The sequence below is a fragment of the Cyprinus carpio genome, chromosome A20 (genome assembly GCF_018340385.1).
Source record: "Cyprinus carpio isolate SPL01 chromosome A20, ASM1834038v1, whole genome shotgun sequence".
Taxonomy (NCBI): Eukaryota; Metazoa; Chordata; class Actinopteri; order Cypriniformes; family Cyprinidae; genus Cyprinus; species Cyprinus carpio.
In genome coordinates, this window is record NC_056591.1 from 1,473,633 (window position 1) to 1,499,383 (window position 25,751).

Consider the following 25,751-nt stretch of genomic DNA (forward strand, 5'->3'; position numbering starts at 1 on the left):
TTCAAAGAGACAGGAGTTAAAACAGCGTTTTAGGCAAAGGGTGCTTTTCAAACTAGCAGACCTCAAAAATAAAATGATGAAAATTAGCATTACATGGAAACTTTACAAGAGCCACTGCACTAAAATGAGTGTTTCAAACAGAGAGTCCGAATTAAAGCAGAAAATTATTTTTTGCTTTCTGCACATTTGTGCATATATAGCTGCTTTTCCACCGAACTTACCCGGAACAATATGTCCCAGGAACCAGACCTGTTGCTGTTTACGTTTCCATTGTGGTCTAAAGTACCGAGAAGAATAGGCAAATAGTCTGGTGACGTAGGTCTGCGCACGTTTCACTACCAAGTACGCAAATTTCGGAATTGCATCCTTGGTAGTTCGGACTTCGCAAGTTCGACTCAACTCCCTCTGACGGGACGACACAAGTCCGGTAATTCTGCAAACAGCAGCGTACTTGATAACATCACTCAGCTCACCTTGGCAACTGCAATTTTCCTCAATAAGACAAAATATACCAAACACCACTGCCCCTTTTCGTTTTCATTTAAACATATTAATAGATTAATAGTATAATAGAATAAAGACCAAAGATTATGTGTTAAGCTTGACCAAAACAAATTATATCTTATGTTTATCCACTAAAGAGACATCAGAGCCAGCGGGCAGCGGCAAATGTCAGAAGGACTAACCAAGGCAGCTCTCGTCGGGAAACATGAGCACTGAGCTCCCGCTGATCGCCTGGAGCTCCCGTCTCCGAAATCGGTGAAGCACATTTTTTTAAATAGGAGCTGTTTTTAGAAATAAACCACTGATTTGAGTTTTAAACAACTACATTCTTGCCTGAAATACTTTTAAAACTACATTTCATGACACAATAACAGTGATATTTAAAAAAAAAAAAAACAAATTGTAAATGGTGGTTGAAATACAATGCTGCATAAACTCAACCAATCAGCATGTTCAGCGCTCAAGTGCCGCCCCCGAAAGTTCCGGATCTTACTACCTCACGAGCAGGGGCTTTCTGAGGGGGGCAATTTTTTTTACCCAGAAACTTTATTTAGATCCTGGTTCCTGCGGTGGAAACACACAGAGTACCGGCCAAAAGTTCCTAGTACCTGGGGAAAGTTCCTGTGGTGGAAAAGGGGCTTTAGGGTTCTTCTTCTTTTTTTTTTTTTTTTTTTTTTTTGCTTACTTCAACAAAATAAGTGAACGTAGAGAAATAAGGATGTTGATGTAATAGGCATGTCATGACCCAGATGAGCAGAGGATCAAGGGCAGAGAAAGAAATTCAAGTGAGCCAAAGAGCAGCTTACATTCAGCTTGTGCTTCCACCTACAGGATGGTGCAAAGGTGTAGGCAGAGCAAACAGAGAGGCCTGTGTGCATGCTGAAGAGTGTTAATGAACTATGAATAGACTCGTGAATATGTGCTCCATTATCATGTTAGCAGAGGGAGACACACAGAGCTGTTGCTAAGTGGTGAAAATAATCTCAGTGGCCTCGCTTTTGCTCTAATAATAGATAATTTCTGTTTGTTGAGCTACACCATCAATTTCACATGACTCTGATCTTAAAGGGAACGCATCCTCAACTCTACTTACTTATGAAATATATGAGACCTGGAGAATTCTATCCATTAGCATTTCCTATCATCAAAAGGAGAAAGAAAAAAGAATTAGTGACTAAAATATGTACTTGAAGAAAATAAATTGATGTTAATGATATACTGTTTGGGGAAAAATTATACATGGAACGTTTTGAATGACTGTCAACGGAGAAAGATGCTTTTCCTCTAAAAGTGAGTCTCAGCAGCAGGATTGTGATCTCCAGCTAGTAAGCCTGGTCTCAGAAATCCTGTGAGGATCTGAAAAATCTACATAGTAAATGCATTACCAGTGCATGAATGCTGAAAACCTGGCCGATTAATATACACACAACACAGAGGGAGAGATGCTTTCACAGCAAACAGTCTTTTTGGACACAAAGGTCAGAATAGATGCTAATCCAATTCAGTCTCTCTGGACGTCACACTCAATGCTCCTCCTCTGAAAGCAGAATCAATTGGCAATTTCTCTCAAAAGGAAGTGGCACGGAGCTTTAATACCGAACGGATCAGTTCAACATCCCGCTGATGAAATTGTCCAGGGGATCAGCTTCGTCTCTGAGTCAGAGAAGCCAACGATGGCTGGTCCGAGAACTGACCATAAAATGATCTGTCGAGGCAGCAGCTGGAAAGTCACTAATAAAGTTTAATGCCCTTGGCTTCTTCCAGAGGAAAAGCGCTCAGTTCATCACTTCAGATTGGACTGAAGGGATCCGTTAGGGCGTGAGCTGTGGTCACTGTGGGATGAGCTCTGCGGTCATAATCTATTATCACTTACATTCACACTGAGAGATTAAAACAGGGAGGTACTCAAGCCCGTCCAACAACGAGACCTCCAACGGCGCCAGATCCAGCAGATAATCTGCACTGCTGCTGAGAAACACTTCTCAAACAAAGCTGCTGCTCTAAAAATAACACTGTCCTAACCAGTAGCCCAGCGATTTTTCTCCAAAAGTAGAGACAAAATGTCTAACACTGCAGCTGCTATCGGTTTTTTTGTTCCTGGTTAGGACACGTGTAAACCTTAACATCAGAAGATCCCAATAGAGAGACAAATATCAGTTATTTAGTGGGATAAAGCCCTGTCCCTACAGCTCATATAACACGCATTTTGTACAGAAGACTTATAAAGAACCTTAACAAAAAACAAGCTGTAGATGTACAGTGGGTATAGAAAAGAATCAGCCCCCTTTAAAAGAATCACATTTTGTTGCTTTGAAGCCTGAAATGAAGATGTTTTATCCAGCTGTATTTACTCAGTGCAACTTATAACTTCCAATGAAAGATAAAACATCAACATGTCAGAAAAAAAATAATAATAATATAAAACCAGAATCACTGAGCTGGAAAAAGGATCAGTCCTCCTAAAAATTACTTGTTAACCCAATCAGATGCAGCTCATCACCTTCTCAACGGCACACAAAGCCATTTGACTTTCATCTGTGATCAGCTGTGCTCATTTTGATCAGCTCAGCAAGAAAATAGCTTTCCTAGAGCATATCTGTCCTTGGTAGTGCAACTGAAGCAAACAATCAACTATGGGTGGCAAAGCACTGTCAAAAGATCTCCAGAATAACGGTGTGGTTTCTGAATAAATCCAGATTTTCAACTAATCAAGTGAGTCAATGATTCAGTGAATCAGCCGTGTGAATCATTTTGTTGAATGAATGATTCAGTGACTCACTCATTGACTTGCTGCCACCTACTGGCGCAGGAGGGTACAGAGAGCAGATGGGAGGAGGATCAGAAAGAATCATGAGACGACCACACACAAACTCAGGTCTCATGAAAGTCTATTTGTTAAATATTAAGAAATATATATTAAGCTTTTGAAACATTATAAATTATGCAGGGTTTCAGGAACATCTCTGTGGCTGCTAAGAATGAATGAGTGATATTTTCTTTATTTTAATATAGTACACTATCAGTCAGAGATGTCATGATGCGGAACAAACTAACATCAGGCATGCATCTGGTGTCTGATGTAATGAAGCTGCGGTGGTTTTCTTACCTGTGTCGCGCTGCTGCTCTGCCATAGGTTCGACCTGTCAATCACGTCCCACAATCCTCCCGTCTGCAGCTGGAGGCTGATGCTGACACACCTGAGGAGATGAGATGTTCAGCTTTCTACTACACAAACACATGTGATGTTGAGGAAAACAGAGACTGACAGCATTATGACGCAGCTGTACAGACACATCACATGACCTTAGCCTTAAATGTATATGATGGTACCAGATTTTCATGCAGGTCAGAGGGCAGGATTACATGTATTCATTAAAGAAATGACTTTTTATATAACTCATTTATTTGAAGCCTTATTTAGTATATTTCTAAGTCATAATTCAATTCGAAACAGCACACAAAACCCTGATGCTGCTGTAAGTCAACATTGAGTCCTGATATTATTCAGACTGATGCTCCTCATCTGGGCTGGTCTGGTTACCAACATAATTGTGTTACCAACAATCAATAAGCGTTCACAGAATCAGCCTGTGTGAAAGCATGGCTCTGACTTTTGCCATTCTGGAGGTTTAGTTTTTGCTGGGCTGGGTTTAGGGAAGCTGAGGCTGAAAGCAGCTGCGTTTGGTTAGATGGGATTTCACATGAATGTCGGCTAATCTCAGCGAGCGTAATGAAATATAAAAATGATTCCTTGCCTGCCAGCTCACAGTAACAATGATTAAAGGAGATGAGGAGTGAGTTCCTCCCAGTGAGAGTGAGCAGATGCTGACGCGGACCATAAATCCCTGCACTTTCTGCAGCAACAACAAGCCCAGGACGAAATTAAACCACACTGTTCTGAGCTCAGTCTTCACACGCACCACATCAAATCTCAACTCAGTCCATTACTGTGAAAGGTTCAGAGTTATGTGTGTCGCCGCTGGTATCAATCAGAAGAGCTCTTATAGTACTGAGTGTGCACTTGTTGTAATGTATTTTTAAAAAAACTCTACTCGCTGATAATAGAACACACACACACACACACACAAAAAAGAGTACACTTTCATGACTAAATTTCTTAACTTGCGTACACACATCTAAAAGTGCACTTTGAAATGTCAATTTAAGCTTTATTTTAAAATATGTTTTAAATAATTGTTTTCCTTTTTCTCATGCTTTAAAGAAGTACACACAAATAAAGGTGACTCAACTTGACAAGATTCAATTGAAATGACATTAAAGTATATTTCACCACAAATGCTTGTCAGTATTTGCAATACACACTTATCATCATATTTCAAAGACAGTAATTATGAAATATTACATATAAAGATGTACTGAAGACCTACTTTAGTTACAGTGCTCTTGATCTGATTGAACTGCATTTCATATCAGTTTAAACTATAAAAGGAAAAGAGAGGTTTTCAGAAAGGAGCTCCACGATCCAATGTAAATGAGGGGCGTAAAATAAGCATCTATAGACCTGCTGTTTCCCATCAAATGTACACTTTCTGAATGACAGAAATCTAGAAAGTTAAACCAGGACAGACCAAGATAAATCAAAGAGAGAAGAGTCACAGTCGGCTGCTCGCACCCGTCGAGGTTCAGCAGGTGACACTAGAGCGCCGTCACTGTGTGTTATGAGGGGGATAAGCTGTGATTAATGCCAAGCACAGAGGGGGTCATTGTTCTATAATGAATTTGATTTCAGGGATTTCCATGTGTAAACAGGGTTTAGTGACACTAGCTGCATCCAGGTGGGAAAATACAAGCTTCTCATGCAACACTCCTACTGCAGTTTAATGCTTATTTACTGGGGTCAGATGCCTTCAGCTCCTGAAGATGTCTGTCAGTTTCAGCTTCAATCACAACACAAGCTTTGTATCCTCGCACACCCTTAGGGCCCTATCACACACCCCACGCAATGCAGTGCCAGGCGTGATGCAAGTGTTTTTCGCTAGTTTCAACTTGACACAGTTGTCATTTTCACATCCTGCATCACATTGTTTAAATAGCAAGTGCATTTGTGCACCCATGGGCATGCAGGTCTGAAGACGAGGTGTGTTTAGGCGCATTTTTGGTGCATTGCTATTTTGAGGCAACTGAATTAGACTGCGCCATTGATCAACCAAAACCTGGTCTAAAGTCAGCTATTTTAAAGTTGTTATTTAAAGAGCATGTTAGTAATATGCACCTATAGACTGGTGCACAACGCGTGTACACTTTGCTTATTACACACACAAGGATGCACAGCAGCACACAAACATTTTTAAAAATGAAAAATTAAACTCTGCTGTGTAAATAGCATATCCGCCATGGCCCGAATGCAGCTGGCTTTTAAAGGGAATGGGAGAGGAGACTTTATGGCACGTTACGCCCAAAACACACCCATTACTCATTAGAATACTCAACCCGTTACTCAAGAGAATAGGGACTACCCTTTTAGACCATGTGCTTAGATTTTTAAAATATGGTCCTTAAAGTCTGTAATTGTTCAACAGATCATACTAATAGTCTAGAGTTTCTGGAGAGACCACTGTGGAGAGAAACACTGCCCAAATCCTTCAGCCTCTGGGAACATATTAGAGAGCGCTTGATCAAGAACCGGCAACTTCTGAACAAAGCAGCCTCTGTGCCACTTTTTGGGCCCTATTTTAACGATCTAAGCGCATGTGTGTGTAATAAGCAAAGTGTATGCCCATTGTTCACCCACCAATAGTGAAAGTGAAAGTCGTGACATTTGCCCATACTCAGAATTGGTGCTCTGCATTTAACCCATCCAAGTGCACACACACACAGCAGTGAGAAGTGAACACACTGTGAACACACACCCGGAGCAGTGGGCAGCTATATATCCAGCGCCCGGGGAGCAACTGGGGGTTCAGTGCCTTGCTCAAGGGCACTTCAGTCATGGGTATTGAGGGTGGAAGAGAGAGCTGTTCATTAACCCCCAGAGAACAATGTGATCATGCCACATCCACATGGATGCACAATTAATCATGATAATTAAAACAAATTCTAATTCATTCTGAACTGAGACACAAACAAGATGCAGAATTGTACTTTCATTTAAAGGAAGCAGAATTGGAGTGAAACTCATCTAACTGCTGTAAGTGTCAGTATGAATCAGGATGACAGACTCATAAACGTGATCATACACACAACACATGGGTTATTAACATCATGTCATGTTTCATGTGACACTGAATTAATTCAATTATCAATTTCATTACAATTTATTCAATATAGTACAGAGTCAATAGTTTGAAATGTTGATGTCAAATACTTATTTGTGGTGACAAAAATCAGTTGATAAAGCTGTATTCATATAATTGAATAAATAGACATGATTCATCTGAAGTAAACATGTAATGAATTATTTATATTATTACTACTGTCTGTTTGAATAATGAAATTCATCTCTTGTGTGACTGTTGAATTCCACTTAATTTCATTCTAATTCAGAATAAATTCCACACACATGCCAATCACAAGACAACACAAAATAATGAGTTAAATCTGTTCCTGAGATTTCCTGACACACAAGGCTTGCAAACGCAGGTAAACATTCCTCCTGGCAGGTGAGATTCGTAGAGTCAGAGGTCACTACGGCAGACCATCATCTGATTGTTGTTTAGCTGAATATGTGCGCTGTGGCACGAGGACCCTCTGAGAGTAACATCACTTACAGAGACAAATGTGTTTGTGTGATAAAAGACTCCTTTGTAAAACAGCAGAGCAGACTTCATAGAGGGAAGCGCACAACTCAATTCATCCTCAACTTCAAGGAGACTTACACTCATAGAGTTTCATTTCAGCTGATTACATAGCTTAGAGGGATTAATAGAGGTAAGCTAGAAGACTTTCAGTTGATACAGGTTTGGATAAAGGTTTTGGTAAGTTTTGGCATTATCTTGCAATGGTTTGTTAGACTTTATTCAGTTGATGAATCATATCCTCCGCTATATATATATGTATATATATATATATATATATATATATATATATATATGTATATATATATATATATATATTTTTTTTTTTTTTTTTTTTTTTTGCAAATTCAGAATGATTCACTCTGAATGTTAATTACAATTTATTAGATTTGAATTAAACCAATTTAAACAGACACTTCACCCAAAAATTAATTAATTCTTTCAAATGCACATGACAGTAGCTAATACACTACTGAAAATTATATATAGCAGCATCATTACTTTTAGTGAGCGACTCTCCAACATCGCTATGGTTTATTATCTAACAGATATTGTTAATTAGCCAAAAACTGAAGGTGCATAGCCAGACATTATCAGAGGTGTTTTTCTTCTGCTTTTTAGCCTATGGCTGCCAATAGAACTGTACATGAGAAAGTTATGAAATTTGAATATAAAATGTAAATTTTTTTAAAGCATTTTTAACATTTCGTACAGATGTTAGCATTGTTAATATCAGTAAATATGCATCTGCATTCCAACTCGAATTCAGTGCTTTACTATTAAATATGCTTTTGCACTTGCAAATATCCAACTGCTCTAGAACAGACAAATATATTACAAAGCACCAAGAGAGAACTGTTACTGGAAAATTCCTGCTTTTGCCTGTGATTTGAAGTCAAACTGTCTAGGTCAGTGGTCACCAAGACCAAGATCCCTGACTTCAGCGTTTATGAAAGATCTACCTATTGAAGTAGAATTGATAGAAAAAGACAGCCCAGATTGCACTTCCAATTTGAGGCCTTTTATTTAGTATTTTAATTAGTGATGCACAGATCATGATTTTTCATGGCTGATTCTGATACTGTTTATTTTATTTTATCAAGAAAATTTGTTTATTGTTTATTTGCTCAATACAAGCAAACTAGCCTTAAATACCTCTGTAGCCATTTCAAATTAGAGGAAACCACTGTATTTTAATCACAATGCATGTCTTTGGCAGCATGCACAGAAGATGGACTATAACGTTTACCTAGTGATCAAAATATATAATAAACTATACCATAAATATCATCTCTTTACCCTATAAATATCACATTCCTTGGGTTCTACAGAATCTAATATGTCCTCCATTTTGAGTCATGTCAAACAAACTCCTAAACAGTTATTCAGTCTTTATTAAATTTCACACAGATCATCAGACTATTTCAGCAAAATAATATATAATAAATGAGTCAGATGTTTTGATATCTGAAACATGATGTGTCAGTTCATGACCTCTGATGGCTGTGGGACATTTGAGGACGGCTCTCACGCTTAAACGCCTGCTGGCCTTTACAAAAAGATTCATCTGACATGAAAGGAAATCTGTGGTGATCTGCCTCAGCACAAGCAGATTAGGCAGCATTAAAGTTATATTTCACTCAAAATCAAAATCTGCCGTTATTTACTCTTGTACTGCTTTCAATGTAATCTGAGGACATACGACTCCTCGTATGAAAAACAGACTGAAATGAGTTATTATTCACTGATGGACTTCATGTGTGAAGGTGGGCTAGACACGGGCTTCAGGGGCAGAGAAGATCAGTGAATAATGACTTCAGTTTGGTCTGTTCCTCACACAAAACATCATATGACTCAAGAAGACTTCTAATGTAGTGCATGAGTCATATGGACAGCTGTTATCAAGCTTTTACATTGTTTGGAGCTTGGCAGTGACATTAGCTCATATGGGTTTGAAACGACGGGAGGAGGAGTAAACGATGACAGCAAACGACGGGTGAATTTTTCCTTTAAGGTTGCGGATGGTAGATAAGAGACTGCGGGGCGTCCGAGCAGCTCAGCCTCTGGTTCAGATATTTCAGGACATCAGACTAACTCCCTGTTGGGCTGGACTGGTGGGGCTGACAGAGGACAACTGGAGCATGATTCCCAGAAGATGACCCCTTGTGACCTGATGGCACAGAAACCTCAGGTGTTCGGGTTTTCTGAGACCACAAACACACTTTAGATCCAGAGCAGCTCCTGAGGTCACAGCCATCTCCTTTATAGGATTTGCTCAACAGACAAATCCTGACAGAAATAGCCTGGAGGAGACGGCTCCATCAGAAGATGATGAGACCACCTGCTAAACCGCTGACCTTCATTAGCACAGCAGAGACAGAAAACATAAGGCTGCCTGGAAAAGGAAAGTTCATGCTGATTGTCAGCATCGAAGGGAAGGGAAGTGCATTTTTCCACTTTCTGTCTTCACTAATTCATTTTACACTGTCCTGTAGTGTGACAAATAAATCTGCTTTTTAAACTTTTTAATAGCTCATGAAAACGGCACTGAATCATTTTTTACACTTAGATTTCATTCTAATTTTAGATGGAGTTTAGTGCGTCACATTGTGTTGGAGAGTTTAAAGGCAGGGACATGGTTCAGAAACATTTTTTGTTATGCTGGTTGAAGCAATCACTAACTTAAGTGTTCTAAATATATTCACATGAATTTATATCGTCTGTAGAAGGCGTAGGACCATATAATGTTCGACCAATCATAATCCTCGGTCCGAGGGCATACCTCCACACAGACATGATACGTCATCAGCGCGTTCCATTGCAGACCGAGCGAGAATGGAAGCTGTTATTATTGTAATATTATGTGATGGTTTCTCACAGGAGAATGATACATGAGGTAATCTGACAGCATCCTCCACTATCACAGTCTCTCATCGGGTCGCTGGTTAGCCTCAGGTCTGTCTGTGCGTGGTCATGTGTTTTGGAGTAGGCGTGGCTTTGGAGAGTGATTTGCAGGGAGGATGGGATCTTATGCTTTCAAAGTTAGCTTTTTTATCGCTAGCCTTTCCGAAATCACCTACCCTACCTTAAGGTATTTGACTATTTGTTTGAATCATACTCAGTTCTGACTTATGTATGCTTATGCTTCACCAATGAGGAAAATTTCACTTGTTCAATAAAGTACTTAAAAAACGCACACATCTCGTTTGTGTGTTCAACCCCTATACTTCTCTAACCAACTGGACCTGAAGCTGTATTTTAGCATGTTTGTGTGTCTGGAATTGAATTGTGTGAAATGTTTTAAAGTTTCAGAAGTCACAGAATGAATGTGTTTTTATGATTGATTATTGCTCTCACTTCTGAACTAAACTGGCATACATTTTTATTTTGTCTTCTGGGAAACACAAAAAGATATCTCATGTAAGCATGTGATGGTATCAAATTTTTATATTGCAATAATTGCTGAAGCTTTTACTACGGTATACGATATAACCATGATATTGAAATAAGTTGCAAAAACTGTTGTCATAATATAACAGGTTTAATCATTTGTATATACTGTATATATATATATATATATATATATATATATATATATATATATATATATATAAAGAACTGAGGATTTAAATACAATACAGCAATATTTAAAGTAAATTAATATTTTTGAAGTTCTGATTTTCGGACAGAATTGCAAAAGATGTATAAAGAACAATAGGCTACACTTTACAATAAGGTCTCATTGGTTAACCTTAGTGAATACATTAACATTAACAATGAGCAATAGCTACATCTGCTACAGAAGTTATTATTCTTTGTTAAAAAGAATAGCTCATGGTAGCTCAGGTCCATTAAATAATACATTTACAGCTTTTGATTTTAATAACATGTTATTACATGTTGAAATTAACTTAGATTAACAAATGCTTTAGAAGAATTTTTCATTAGCAGTTTATTTTAACTAATGAATTAACTAATGTTAGATAATGCAGCCTTAATGTAAAGTGTGACCGAACAAACGATATCTAGGGCATGTTGTAGTCCAAATTAAAATGTAATTATTTAAATATTCAGCGCTTTGATGAACACCACTGCTAATACAAAAATCTTAATGGCTGTTTTATTCATTTCAATCCTGTACAGAAACAGAAAGTAGCGCAGCTGCTTTGTTTACAGCTGCATTTCTGCTGCTCCACCAGTGCCACCTGCTGTCAGAGAGTGAATGTGCGTCTCCTTCAGTCGCTCCGCCTGCACTTCTCATCTGTGCTGGGTTTGGCCACATCAGTGCGCATACGTGTTTGATGCAGCATACAGCAGTGTTGAGAATTTTAACGAGCTGATGGGAAAAGTATTCTTAAAACGCATTCAAAAAATCAGAATAATATTAACAATATTGTGTTCATTATCATGATATTTTGTTTTACCGAATACCGGCAAATGTCTAATCTCATGCAGTTTCTGAAGGCCAGTACTAAAAAAAAAAAAAAAAAAAAAAAATGCAGAAGATGTTTGAAAAGCAAAGCATGTGCAGGAGCTGGAGGATTTTTCTGAAGAGCAGTGGACACACAGAGACTCTCACAATGTCACAATCATACTCGAGGTCAGTTCACCCAGAAATTAAAATTCTATCATCATTTACTCATCCTCGTGTCATTTCAAACCCAAGACTTTGCTTAATCTTCAAACAAAAAATTTAGATCTTTTTTTTTTTTTAATAAAATCTGAGAGGTTTCTGTCCCTCCATTTAAAGTCCAGATAAAGGTTCAAAAAAGGTCATAAATGCATAAACATTTTGTAATCATGGATGTGATATGTGTTTGTATGCAAATAAATGAATAAATTGCATCTGTTCATCATATAAACAGTCATATCTCTTCACAAGACTTGGATTAAACTGCTCAGTCTCGATCAATGCTTAATTTCACTTGATAAATAAAAAAAAAAATAATAATAATAATAAATAAATAAATAAATAAATATTTTACAGAAGTGAAAACAGGGTTGAGTGCTGCCATGGCGCTGTAACTTACAGTATATCCACATATCCATGTGTTCTCACATGAATGCCACATTCCAATAGAGGAGGATAAGATTTTGAGAGAATACAATTTAACTCATGGTCTCTTTTTCACATAGTAGTGAATTTCACAGCAATTCAATGAATTCAGAAGACTTGGGATAACACATAAATATGCACTACTGTTGGGGTGCAGTGTTTGTTGTTGGAGTTTGACGGGTGTAAATCCCCATCCTCTCATCTGTGTTTCACAGGTCTGGAGAGACATGAGGGTGAGGAAATGACTTTGGTTTATTTTGGGCCAACTATTCCCTTCATTTTGCAAAGCACTGTTTCTTATTATTTATTCGTTCACTTTGAAATATAAGAGAAATTTATATAATTAAAATGTTGTGTTCTGTATGTTTTATACAGTTTTTATGCAGATTTTATTTAATTTTTTACCTACAGTAGGCATACTAACTAGGAGTTATTTTTTATTCATCAGACAGAAGGTTGAAAAAATATATAATATATATAAAATATATAAAAACTTTACTTTACTGGTTCTTGTTTTTGTTTCATTTGTAAGTATCAGTTATATTATTATACATGTAAACTCTGATTATGGAGTATAAAATTTTTTCAGAGTCTCTAAAAACACTGGAGAACCACTGCACTCATAAATGTTAACTCTGATGCTGTTGTTTCCACTCAAGCTCTCAGTTATCATCATCATCAGCTCCTCTGTCGTCCTGCTAATGAACGCGGTTGCCGTGTGTCGTCTGTATGATGCATTCATAAATGTACAGCACAGCTGATGCTCCACATCACCTGCCGTGTGTCGTCTGTATGAGGCAGAACATCACACGATCCCAGCACATCCGTTCGTCATTCACCACGATCTACACGTCCTCCACAACATGTGCTCTCCTTCATCATGCATTTGGCTCATGCTAGAGAGCATCTAGAAAGAGTCTAAATGACTCTAAACTCAGCATGCCAGAAAACCACCTTTCACAAGCGGATGTGTGCTTTTTCATCACAGTCACAGCAAACAAGCAGCAGTCAGATCTTATTATAACAGTAAAGAATGCTTCTCTTCGTTACGAGACATTTCATAAAGTGTTGTGACACAATCACACATGGCAAAAAGCGGCAGGGACATGTGCCACCCATCCCACCTGTAAATAACACCTACGATCAGCAAACCCCTCACTGGAGCACAGCTTAACACCACATTCTCTTCTGAGGTCACCTGTATTAACCTTCTTACAGGGAAAGTATTGAATAATAATCAGCTTACTTCTGTCGAGCAATATCATTCTACAGGACGGCACATGAAAGTCTCTCTGGTCATTCTTGTAGATATGGGAGTGCAAGCTGTTTGCAAGCACTCTAAACTAGCTGTGCTGTGTTCAGCTCCACAGAGAGACAGCAGAAACACCAGCTGCTAAAAATAAATGGACCAAAAGGGCTTTAGAAGAACCATTTCTGGTTTCCCAAGGAACCTTTCAGTGATCAGTTCTTAAAAGAACCATTTTTTTTCTTAGTGTGGACCACATTTCAATAATATGAAGAGCTCTTTTCACGTTTCACGGATGTTAAAGGACCTGGCATCACAGATGCAAATAAAGAGCCTTTATTATTAAGAGTGTGGAAGAAACCATTTTACTAGAGAATTCAGTGCCAGCTACATTGGATGCCTGGATACAAGACCAGGATTATTGTGATAGTCCACTTTAGACATTCTGCTGACTATAAGTGACTTTGCATGTCAAATGCAAGTGCATGGACAGACATGATTTATATACATATGTTTAGTGATGTGTATCATCCTCACAATCATCCTCAAAATGTATATTTCTAAGTGGGGAGTTTGCTTGGAAATGTGAAACATGCAGTATGATTTTATTGTAGAGTAACCTCATTTTGATTTTCCACCTCACAACCCCTTTAACTGTGGCAGTAAAAATGGACTTGTGAATAAAGGTGACGTTCCATGAGCTGATATTTCGCAGAAGAATCAGAGGGAGTCAGTGACGGCGTCTGTGTCAGGATGACCTTACACACCTTCTGATGAGATCCAGTGTGTTTGAAACCACAGCCCACAATCACTGTCCCGATCGTTGTCACATGCTGAATGTTATACATGGTACATTTAAATGACCAATAAAATGAGCAGAAGAGTCAGTATGTGTATGTGACTCTCATTCTTCAGTGAAGCTGAACACATAACAGCCACAAAAATACACACCAAATGTGCACACCACACCACACACAGCCATAGCATAATGTTACTCCGTAAATCACAGCCTGATTCTGTCCATTTCAACAGTTTATGTTTGTGCGCCGCTCCTGTCCTGATTTCACGGCCATGAATCCAAGAAAAAAAGCCCATTGCTACATCTGCCACAACTGTTTAGTGAATTAGCCCCAAATGACAGATGTGTGGATTGGAGAGAACAGGAGAAAGAAAGCGTTATTTCCGTAGCCTACCTAAAAAAGGTGGAAGCCTCGGAAATACTTTGTCATTTTTTATCCTATTGTTTGTTATATTTATTTGCTCAATGTCTTCTGAGGTTTTGGTTCTTTTACTGTTGTAGATAGCCCCTAGTGTAACAAAAATATTATATATCTCTTCATTGTGTTTGGGCCCCCCTGAACAAGTGAGCATAGGCATGTGCCTAGAATGCCTGCGGATAAATCCAGCCCTGTTTACAGTTCGAGCAACTGGCAGCGTCTCTCTACTAATAGTGAAATCACAGAACAGTTTTGCACTACTGAATGATTCTGTGTACGAGCTGCTGTCTGTAGCTTATGAGTGTGTCCGTTACAATGCAGCAGCGCATTAGATTAGAACAGAGATTAACTTGTACAATAAGCTGTTTAAAACATGCATTCTCCCGTTCAATTATGAGCATCATGCAGCAGCGCATTAGATTAGAACAGAGATTAACTTCTACAATAAGCTGTTTAAAACATGCATTCTCCCGTTCAATTATGAGCATCCTATTCATTTTAACTGTTTGGAAACGGAGCGTAAATGTGGACTCCAAAGATTTCTTATCCTGTTGCACGCTCTATAGGACCAAGGACTAGTCACTGATAAGCCGGTCGTCTACTTCTGGCTAAACAGCAGCTCTCCTTTCATGTATTCCTACCAGCTAAACAGACTAAAATGCTTCTTTTCCCACTTAATCCCGGTGTGATGTACTTCAATCAATATCACACCGCGTTCTTTGGCCAGAGGAGGACTGGTCCCTGGACAGAGCTTGGTTTCTCCCAAGGCTTTTTCTCCATTTCTGTGACTTGACAGATTTTGGGTCCCTTGCCACTGTCACCTCTAATTTGCTTAATGGATTAACTTTCAGTAGTTCATGAATACGACTGCACCATCATTGAATGAGAACAAAACTGAATTAAACTGAATGATGGCACTATTGTCCTCTGTAGAGTTGCTTTACTACTGAATCACACATCTTGCAACATCCACACCGACACTGAACTGACTCAAGCTGTAGAACTGATCTGAACTGAACTAACACTGAACAGACTTGAGCTGAAGAATGACACTATTGCCTTTAAGAGCTGCTCTGCAGCACAATCTGAACTGTCTCCACAGCTGAGTTGCCATAAATGACTGTGTGAAGCTGCTTTGAAACGGTCTGTATTGTTTAAAGCGCTGTGAGAAAAAAAGATGACTTGATTTGACTTGACAAATAAAGCCATCAACCAAAAGATTGAGTTTGAATGAACTCCACACATATGAAGCAAACCTCCTGAATGCTAATGGAGAAAGACCCATCAAGCTCCGTCTCTCAGCCCGGAGGATAGAAATGTGGAATATAACATATGCAGTCTGTGATGTGAAATTCAATCTGCGAGTAAACGCAGCCTGTATGCAGATGAAACGCTGCGGGTCAAAGCGAGGAGCGCAGCAGAGATTAAGGTCAGCATTCAGAGAGGAAACAAGACCCTCGCATAAACTGCTGCTTTATGTGATTTTCAGGAATGAAATTCACAAATCTTCCTCATCCTGATCTTTCTGTTATCACAGACTGGGAAATGATGCAGAGTATAATATGATATTTACTGATGCTCTATGTTCCTTTGTGGTTTCCTATTTATTTTGGATCAGGGAGCAATAATATAATCTCTTCCGAGCTTACGATCCAATATTGCTGTTATCTTGAGGAGCAGCGGCCGAGCTCAGATCCTCCTCTATGCAGTGGGATCCCAGCTCACTGTGTGTGTGTGTGTGTGTGTGTGTGTGTGTGTGGCAAAAAAACAGAGTGGAAAACACATCTCACAGTCCTCACAGTCTTTGAAGACTGTAAATTGCAGCTCTCCATGCAGTGGGAGCAGCTCACATTGACTAATAAGAAGAGCTGAGCGCAGTCCATTACTATCAGCATGAGGCTGAGAAACTGGCCAGACAGCTGTGGACGTGTATCTGTGACACTTAATGGTTTTTGTCCCAGAGGAGAGATACTCAGACACATCAATTACAGCCACACAAACCACAGACTCTGATGACACTCGGGCCATCAGAGAGGCTCGCAGCTGCGCATCTGAAATGCACGTACACTTGAAATATCATAAATATGCACCTTCTGCACACTCTTGATCATGCATACACATGCACTTACTGATGTGGGCAGATATAAACAAAGTAATGATAGTAAAGTTATGATATAAACAGAATGATTTTAAACACCATTTTCCATTTCATACATACATTAAGATAAAATATGCCACTCTCATTAAGAATTAAATCATCATCCAGAAGTAAAACTATATATAAGTGCAGTAATCATAAGTAACAAATAATTGATGAAAGTCTGTTGAATTATTGAACATAATATTTGGCGGAGGATGTGCTGCTTTTTCCTGCGGTGCGCTACATTTTAATGTTTTAACAAGAGCAAGGATTGCTTGGTACATGATATTCCTGCTCTAAATTGTGTTATAAATAGCAGAACTCCTGTTCTGAGAAAATATTTTTGCATAAGTAATGATCACACTTGACTCTGAATAAGTGCTTCTCAGTTGCGCTCTGCACATTTCATACGTCTCTTTATTAAACACACCTGATTCAGGTCGTCACCTCATCACTTCACTTCAGGATAGTTCAGAGAGACAGACGACGGTGCAGAGCAGCGGTTACGTTGTTGAGGTGGTGAGGTTTTCAGGTACGTAGTTCTAAATGGTCGCTGACTTGTTATATGTTTGATGATATGATGGTTGACTATGATTTTTGTATTCGTGTGAAGTATGTTTGTTGTTTATAGTAAAAATGAAGGGAACTGTAATGTTTGCATGTTTTATTAAAATTCACATTTAGATTCAAAAATGGCATTGGTTCTCATGAATGCTGTAAATGAGCATGATGGCATTAAAATATGTGAAAGATGAATGAGCTTGTGGACTATGGAAAGCTGATGTTCAAAAATATTTATTATTATTATTTAGAATTTTTAGAATTTAAAAAGGAAAACATTCTGTAATGATTACACATTATTTCAAAACATACTTTAAATAAACAAAAGGCAGTGTGATTGATTGATTAGAAAAGATCTATTACATGCTCCAATCAAATTATGTAAAAAATTATATCCATGTTCACAGCCAAGTCTTTCACATTTTAGTAGTTTTACTCAGGGTTGCATACTCTCATGAATTTGGGACGAGACACGTGTTTTCCTGCTCTGTCTCCAGCTCTCTCACACCAAACGAGAAGGCAGATATTCCTGACAGCGCTGGTTTAAGGCAGCAAGACTATCAGAAAACAAGCAGAAACATCAGCCGTATGAAGGATGGAGTTTGTGCTCCCAAACCAGGCTCCAAAATTATCTCCACATCAGTTTTACATGAACTGCTTCAAAGAGGTTTGTTTCAGTAGAGTTTCATGTGGGTCAGTTTCAGGTGCTGACAGAGCGCTTGTGCCATTTCATGCTCATGAGAGAAGCTTTTCTATTATATTTTCTATGTAATTTGCATAATTTACACCTCAATTATGTATTCTACATTCTAGAATTCTAATACATTCTACATTATAGTAAATGTTAGGTTATTTGCATATTTCCATTTTGTATGATTTAGTTGTTGTTTTTTTCACAAACCACCACCAAACACATCCTGGTGTTCTCACATGAATCTGAAAATTTGAGTGGGTCACCTCGTTACATGCATTTGATCTGCAGCATTATGAACATCCTCTCCTCTAACGTCAACACGTTTGGCATTTGTCCACAGTTCTCCCTCTCCTATAAGAGAATGTAATGAAGCTCTGGAGATCAGCTGTCCCGTGTGTCCTCCGTTAGGCCTGTGAAGATGCACAGCTCTGCTCATTACTGCTGAAGTCCTTCGGCGTTGGTCAACGGGAGGCAGCGAGCTCCGACGATTTCACTCCCCCCGCATCCTAGAGGGGCAATTACGGGCCACTGTTTCCGCATGGCGCCGCTGGAGAAGGTGAGCCCTTTTAAGCAGTTATGAATGCCCTGCTGGTTTAATTCTGTGCACTGAAGCCATAGGTAGATGTTTCAAACCAAAACTGTCAGAAAACAAAGAGGTCCCACAGGCCTCACACATGATCTTCCCTTACTATTTTTCACAGAGACTGTGAATCACAAAGACGTATGGTCCCAAATCCCACCACCCACGACTCCAACATCAACGCCGCAGGCTCAAGGTCTGGCTGGTTAGCATGTCCAGTCAGCTCCTGCTGCTACATGCAGTAACTACAGCATCATGGAGACAGTGTCGGTTCTAGACCACAGCTACTGGGGGGCCAGACAGGGGGCACACGTTTACCTGATGAGCAACAGCAACTCTTTTTCTGAGCTCCTTTGTTTGTGCCGTGATACTTTGACTTTGATAGATCCCTGCTCTCTAAATGAAACCGGGCACGCACTGACACCTGATCTGTGACTGAAGACACCTCTGAACAGATGGACTCTAATTTCACTTTCAAATGAACTACTAATCCTAGAGATTCACATGCTTTTACCTCTCTCAGATATGTAATACCAGATAATTTTCCAGAAAAAAAGACAAGGTATATATTTTCATCTCAGTTGTTTGATTGGATTCTCTTTGTCTACTTTCAGGACTTGTGTGAAAATCTGATGATCTCTTGGGTCATATTTAATCAGAAATATAGAAAATTAAAATATAGAAAAACAAGGAGCACTATGTGAGTTTACACACAGACAGACTAAATCCAAACAGACTAAATACAGAAGAACTGTGGCAACCTCCCCAAGATGCGTGAAGAAACCTACCTGCAAATCTACCTGAAAACAAAATCTGTTTAAAATGCAAAGGGCGGTCACACCAAATGTTGATTTGATTTAGTTTATACAGTATTTCCTCTAGGATTTTTTTCCAGCTGGCCCCCGGTGGTTAAACCTCCCCACTCACAATTAGACAATCAGAACTAATAAACAAATGACAAGCAATAGCACAAACAAAACCAATAACAAGATACAAATGAAATTAACAGTACTTTAAGTTTTTCAGGTAGGTCTAACAGTTATATTTAGATACAGATAGTCTCCACTCAATAAACAGTAATGACAGACAGCAGAAGGTTTATTTAGGCTGCTGTCTCTTTAAGATCTAATGTTCTGTTACACGTGCATTTTGCTTCTCAACGTTTTACATTCACTTACCGACTGTGTTTACGTGAATACTCGCCAAGCCAGGCATTTTGATTAAATTTGGTATGTATTTGACCATTTATGCACAATAAGGCTGTGACACTGTCACATAAGGGACATGTTTTAACCGCTCTATTTATTACAGTGATTTTATGTTTTATAGAGTTTTAATTGGTTTTCATGTTTCTTATGTCCATTTTATGCCTCTTAACCATTTTAGTGTGTGTATGTCTTTTAAGAACTGTATGGTTGGCCTGTCAGGTGATCAGTCACCTGACAGGAAGCAGGAGCACTATAAGAAGAGCAGCATGGCAAACAAACAAGGAGGCCATTACTAGCTTCCACTCACACCCGGACTGTGGAGTTACTTTTATTGGACTTACCTTTCCAGACACTTACAGTGGTCAGAGGAGAACTGACCCCCGACTGAGCCTGGTTTCTCCCAAGGTTTTTTCTCCATTCTGTCACTGATGGAGTTTTGGTTCCTTGCCGCTGTCGCCTCTGGCTTGCTTAGTTGGGGACACTTCATTTACAGTGATATCGTTGACTTGATTGCAAATGATTGCACAGATACTATTTAAACTGAACTGAGCTGCATGATGACATCACTGAATTCAATGATGAACTGCCTTTAACTGTCATTTTGCATTATTGACACTGTTTTCCTAATTAATGTTGTTCAGTTGCTTTGACGCAATCTGTTTTGTTTAAAGCGCTATATAAATAAAGATGACTTGACTTGACTTACAGCCCCTTGGATTTCACTCAGATTGGATTGTATATACACTGCTGGACACTCACATTTGGTACTCAACAACACACGGGGATTCTTGGACTGTTTTTAGAGTATGGACAAAATAACTGTTCTTTTAACAGACTGAGTCTACCTGGTTGTATTGTGTTGTTTTAAAGTGTTTTATTGTGAAACTGTAAATAAAACAATCTTATTAACCGTATTTCTGTTTTATGTCATTCTTTTAACACATTTTAACTCTCACACAGAAAAGTCAGACCCCGATTATTTTGGATATACATCAGGTACAGTACTTGCCAAATTTTCTCAAAGAAAAAAAATCTCTCAACTAATGCTGTAAAATATACATGATAGTCATTTGGTACTACATTATTATAATATTGAAGGTTAAAATTGACTGATTTGTAAGCTATACAACTGTTAAAATTATATTAAATTATATATAAGTTTTTTTTTTATAATAAAGTTACAATTACATAATAATATTTCTATTTCAATTCATTTTTTTTACATAAAAATTTAAATGGTGGCTGTCATAAAAAATTGATGGATTTATTCAAGCATAAATTAAACATAAAAACTATAAAAAAAATTATAATGAATATGTTATATGGTGCATATATTTAGCAAAAATTACCCCTCTCTACAATTTATTTTCTGGCTGACTAACAAGTTTATGGACACCAAATATTTGTTTCTGAGGTAAATGTGACGTTACGTGACGTTACGTGACTTTACGTGACAAACATACGTTTGGCTGCATTACAATGTTTTCTAATTTAAAATGTGACCAAAAGTTGTGCATTTGGATGCATTCAGAGAAATTAGCTATTGTAAATGGAACATTTTAACTTGCTCAATTTATGTATGAAATGACTTAAAAAATAAGATTTTCAATTTTGCTGAATGAATTCAATCTTATCTTCCAATGCTGCTTAAGTTAAACGACGCAACTTGTATGAAGAGAGTGTATTTTTTTGCATTAGTATAGAGGTTTTAAAACTCTTTGGGTGAACGCAGACAGAATCATCATGAAGGGCCATCAGTACTCACACAGAGCGTTCTCTTCTTGAGGCTTCTCTTCTCTGCATTGGTATTTGAGCAATTTCATATATGCAGAGTTGAAAAGATTACTGCACAATACTCTTTTCATCACTACTGGCACAGGACAAACTGCATCCAGTTTCTGAAAATTGTTTGTTGCAATACAAATCCAGAGGTGAATTGTTCCACTCCCATGACGGCCATTCAGAAGAGCAGTACTTCAAGGCTCATAAACAAGGCCCATGAGCAACGATGGCAGCAAGCAGGTCATGTACTGCATCAGCTGAGCAACTACCATTGAGATGAAAGGCAATTCTGATGGATGGAGAACTCCAGGCATTACAGACATGTTTGATGTAAAGCATCCCATACATCTCTTTAAAAGATAACCGTTGGCACAGACAAAAGAAAGTGCACAAACATGGTATTTCATATGCTGAGATACCAAGGTAAGTAAACAGCACAAGCTTTGATTCATCAGTTCTGACTCCTGTCGGAGCTTCAAAAGATTTCCATATGCAGCGGCAGATGGCTGGACACCTTTGTCAGCAGATATATGCAAAGACGCGTGTGCGCAGCAGGTTCTTGGCCAGCTCACAGCAGCCATACGGCCTGTGGGCAGGTGTAGAGCGCCACTAAGCCTCTCACGCACTGAAGAAGATAGGATGAGAACAGCGAAAAAACGGCTTCCCGCACCACTGCCTCCATCACTGATGGTCACACTCATGTACAGGCATCAACAGCAAACCACAAGTGTGCTCCTTTAACTCTTATATGAATAAGAAAATAAGGAATGACTGATATTAGAAAGAAATATGAAGAGCCAAATAAGCAAGGAAAGAGAACTGAATGGCTGGTTTTGTCTTTAGTGAGGATAAATCTAATGTGAGTCAGAACATTAGACCAGTGCATTAGGTCTTAAAGTGACAGCAGCGTTATAAACTTGCTGTTGTCTGTGCTGTTCTTTATGCAGTGGTTTAATTCCGGTCCTGGTGCCTACCGCTCTTTTTTATGTCTCTTTTATCTGACAAACCTGATTCAGATCATCTGCTCAGGAGAGAGAGAGAGAGAGAGAGATCAATGAACTGAGCTGCGTTCTGATCGACAGGGTCCCTACGCAGTGTTCACTGCTGCCTGGCATGGCAAACGATATGTTCAGATAACATCTTCCTCTGGCATTCCAAATAAATCAGATATGTCAGGCACAAAATAGGTTAACACATGCTTTTCTTGGTGTATTAAATAATGGGGCAAATACCAGTAAATTGAATAATGCAAACCTTAGTAAATCATGTTGCATGATTCATTTAAATACTGTCCTCCCATAAATTTTTCGTCTGATATTGCATATCAGGGCTCCACATTAAGCCTTGACATCTGGTTGTCTTTCAGACAAGTAAATCAGTCATTCACTTGTCTGAATAAAATGAGTGAAAAAGTTACTTGCCTGAGAGAAAAAAAAAGAAAAGCTTTTTTATTTATTTATTTATGTATTATTATTTTTATTTTTATTTTTTTGGCATAATTTATTCTGAAGCAATAGTCTCATCGTGCTTTGTCAGGTCTTCCTTTAATCAGCATATTTGTGATATTTGCCTTAAATTGATTTCTAGGACACTTTTTAACTTTATGAAAGGCAATATTTTCCTAACCTTCCCTTGTGAAAAATCAGTATACTTTAGAACAATTTATTCATATGTACTTTAGTATAACTAAATATATTTGTGGCACACTATAAATTGGTATACTTAAAGTCTGCTAAATTGGAACTAATTTTGTACTAAATGCATTTTAGTTGTGCAAAAGCAGTGCTGAAGTTCAACTAAAGTTGTATTAAATATACGTGTTTGTGCTAAAGTAGAACTATTCCAAGTAAACTTTAGAACACTTTAAATATCCTCTGTTTTATTTACATTTTGAAATGCAGAATTCATTCAGCATCAGCTTCAAATGTATTTTGGTGACATTACAATTGCAATTCAATTACACTGTAAGAGTGTTAAACATACATTCATATTATACTTATTAAAAACTGAGGTCATACTATCCCTTACTTTTAGTGACTTTAAAATGCATTGCAATGGTACTCCAAGTAAACTTGAAGTGTGCTAATGGGATAATTATTGTGTGCTTCTAATGCAATAAATTAACCTTTATAAATAGAAATTGCATTTTACTAACACTCGCAACATACCAGTCAACTCAACTATCCAGAGCACATCAGTGGAACATTGGACACAGACATTTGAACATTGGCTGAAGGAAACACTGCGGACTGGATTCAAACCTGGGTCACTGCCACACAAGTGCACTCACATTTCCAGATGTGCCACCAAAGCAGACATGCGCTGCGATAAACTGCGGTTACTTTGTAGTCTTTCTATACTGTTACAAATACTACTATAAGTAAAGGTTTTTTTTTTTTTTTTTCATCAATGACAGCACAATTTATATGGACTTAAAGACTGTGAATCACCGAAAAGTCTTAATATAGCCACAGTAAGTGGTGCATGGAAATAAACGTAAAGAACACGAAAGTGCGTAAAAATAGAAACTGGTAAAGTCAGCGGACACAACATTAAATATCATCTGCAGAATATTTTGCTTCACTTTTACCTAACATGATCTGTCATTAGCTCTGCAGGAAACAATTGGATAAACATAAGTAACATAACATTAGTTCTTGTACACGCACTAAAACACAGACAGTTCCGTTAGTTGGTGGAAGAATGTCAATGTACAGAACTGCGTTTCAGCATGCGTAAGGAATAAACCCATCTGTAACATCTCTGCCCATTGTCTCTATGTGCTCTCAATGCACTGCACAAATGTTAATGTAAAATGCAATGAAATGTTTTGGCGGCCTCGCAGTAAGCTGCGGAGTTATATGTAATGTATGAACTGAAATTATTTTAATACATTTGATCACTTTTCATGTAGGTAACATCTCTGAATTTATTTGACATTTTTACTTTTTGTGTAGTTTTGAGGGCTGGTCAGGATAATTGTAATAATTCTTTTAATAATTCATAATATTTTGAAAGCCCAAAGAGCTGCAGTCCACATTTTCAACTGCAATGTTGTTGTTGCCCATACGGGACAATAAAGGACCGTTAATGGGAAAAAAGTGTGTTGGTACAGGTGTATTGGAGTGTATTGGGAATATATTAAAGTAATAAACCTTCTGATCAAGTTTGTGAATTTCTTTCACCATTTCAAATCCATTACATATCTTTACTTTTGTAACTACTTTCTTTAGGCTATGTGACCCTGGACCACAAAACCAATCATAAGGGTTAGATCATATACATCATCTGAAAGCTGAATAAATAATCTCTCCATTGATGTGTGGTTTGTTAGGAGGACAATATTTGGCCAAAATACAACTATTTGAAAATCTGGAATCTGAGGGTGCAAAAAAAATCTAAATATTGAGAAAATCACAGTTGTCCAAATGAAGTTCTTAGCAATGTATATTACTAATCAAAAGAAAATTTACAAAATATCTTCATGGTACATGATATTCACTTAATATCCTAATGATTTTTGGCATAAAAGAAAAATCTATAATTTTGACCCATATGTATTTTGGCTCTTGCAAATATATGCTGCTGTTTTTTTGGTCCAGGGTCACATATGTATGTAAAGCTGCTTTGCAACCATGCAAAATTGTGAAAAGCACTATTTGATGTGTGGTTAAATTATTGAAAAGGTAAAGTTCATAAATATACAAAGTACTGCATCATTATGAATTATAATTATAATTATTTGCAACTCAGAACATTTTTTTTTATCTATACTATTTTTATACTCAAGTAGAACTCAAATACAGTGTATTGTATTGTACATTTAATCATAACAGGTCAACAGAGGATTCAACTAAAATAAATTACTGAAGTGTTACTTCAATATTGAACAGATTAAATGTTTTATTTGCAAATCCCCCATTGTTACATGTGTGCTGTAGGCAAAAGTAGTGTTTGGAAACTCTGCCCTTACAGCACCTGTTAGCAGAAACATACTGGATGTTTCAA

At 38.0% G+C, this 25,751-nt stretch overlaps 1 protein-coding gene across 4 annotated transcripts in view; it reads right to left on the minus strand.

Annotated features, from left to right (window-relative positions):
- lrfn2b (leucine rich repeat and fibronectin type III domain containing 2b) overlaps positions 1–25,751 on the minus strand; it is a 94,693-nt gene that overhangs the window by 27,047 nt on the left and 41,895 nt on the right. For 3 of the 4 annotated variants that reach the window (XM_042777325.1, XM_042777321.1, XM_042777324.1), the window contains one exon: positions 3,611–3,701. The exons of the other annotated variant lie outside the window; for it this stretch is intronic. In XM_042777325.1, the coding sequence (XP_042633259.1) occupies positions 3,611–3,701 (91 nt within the window). The remainder of the gene's footprint in view (positions 1–3,610; positions 3,702–25,751) is intronic. 4 annotated transcript variants of the gene reach the window in all.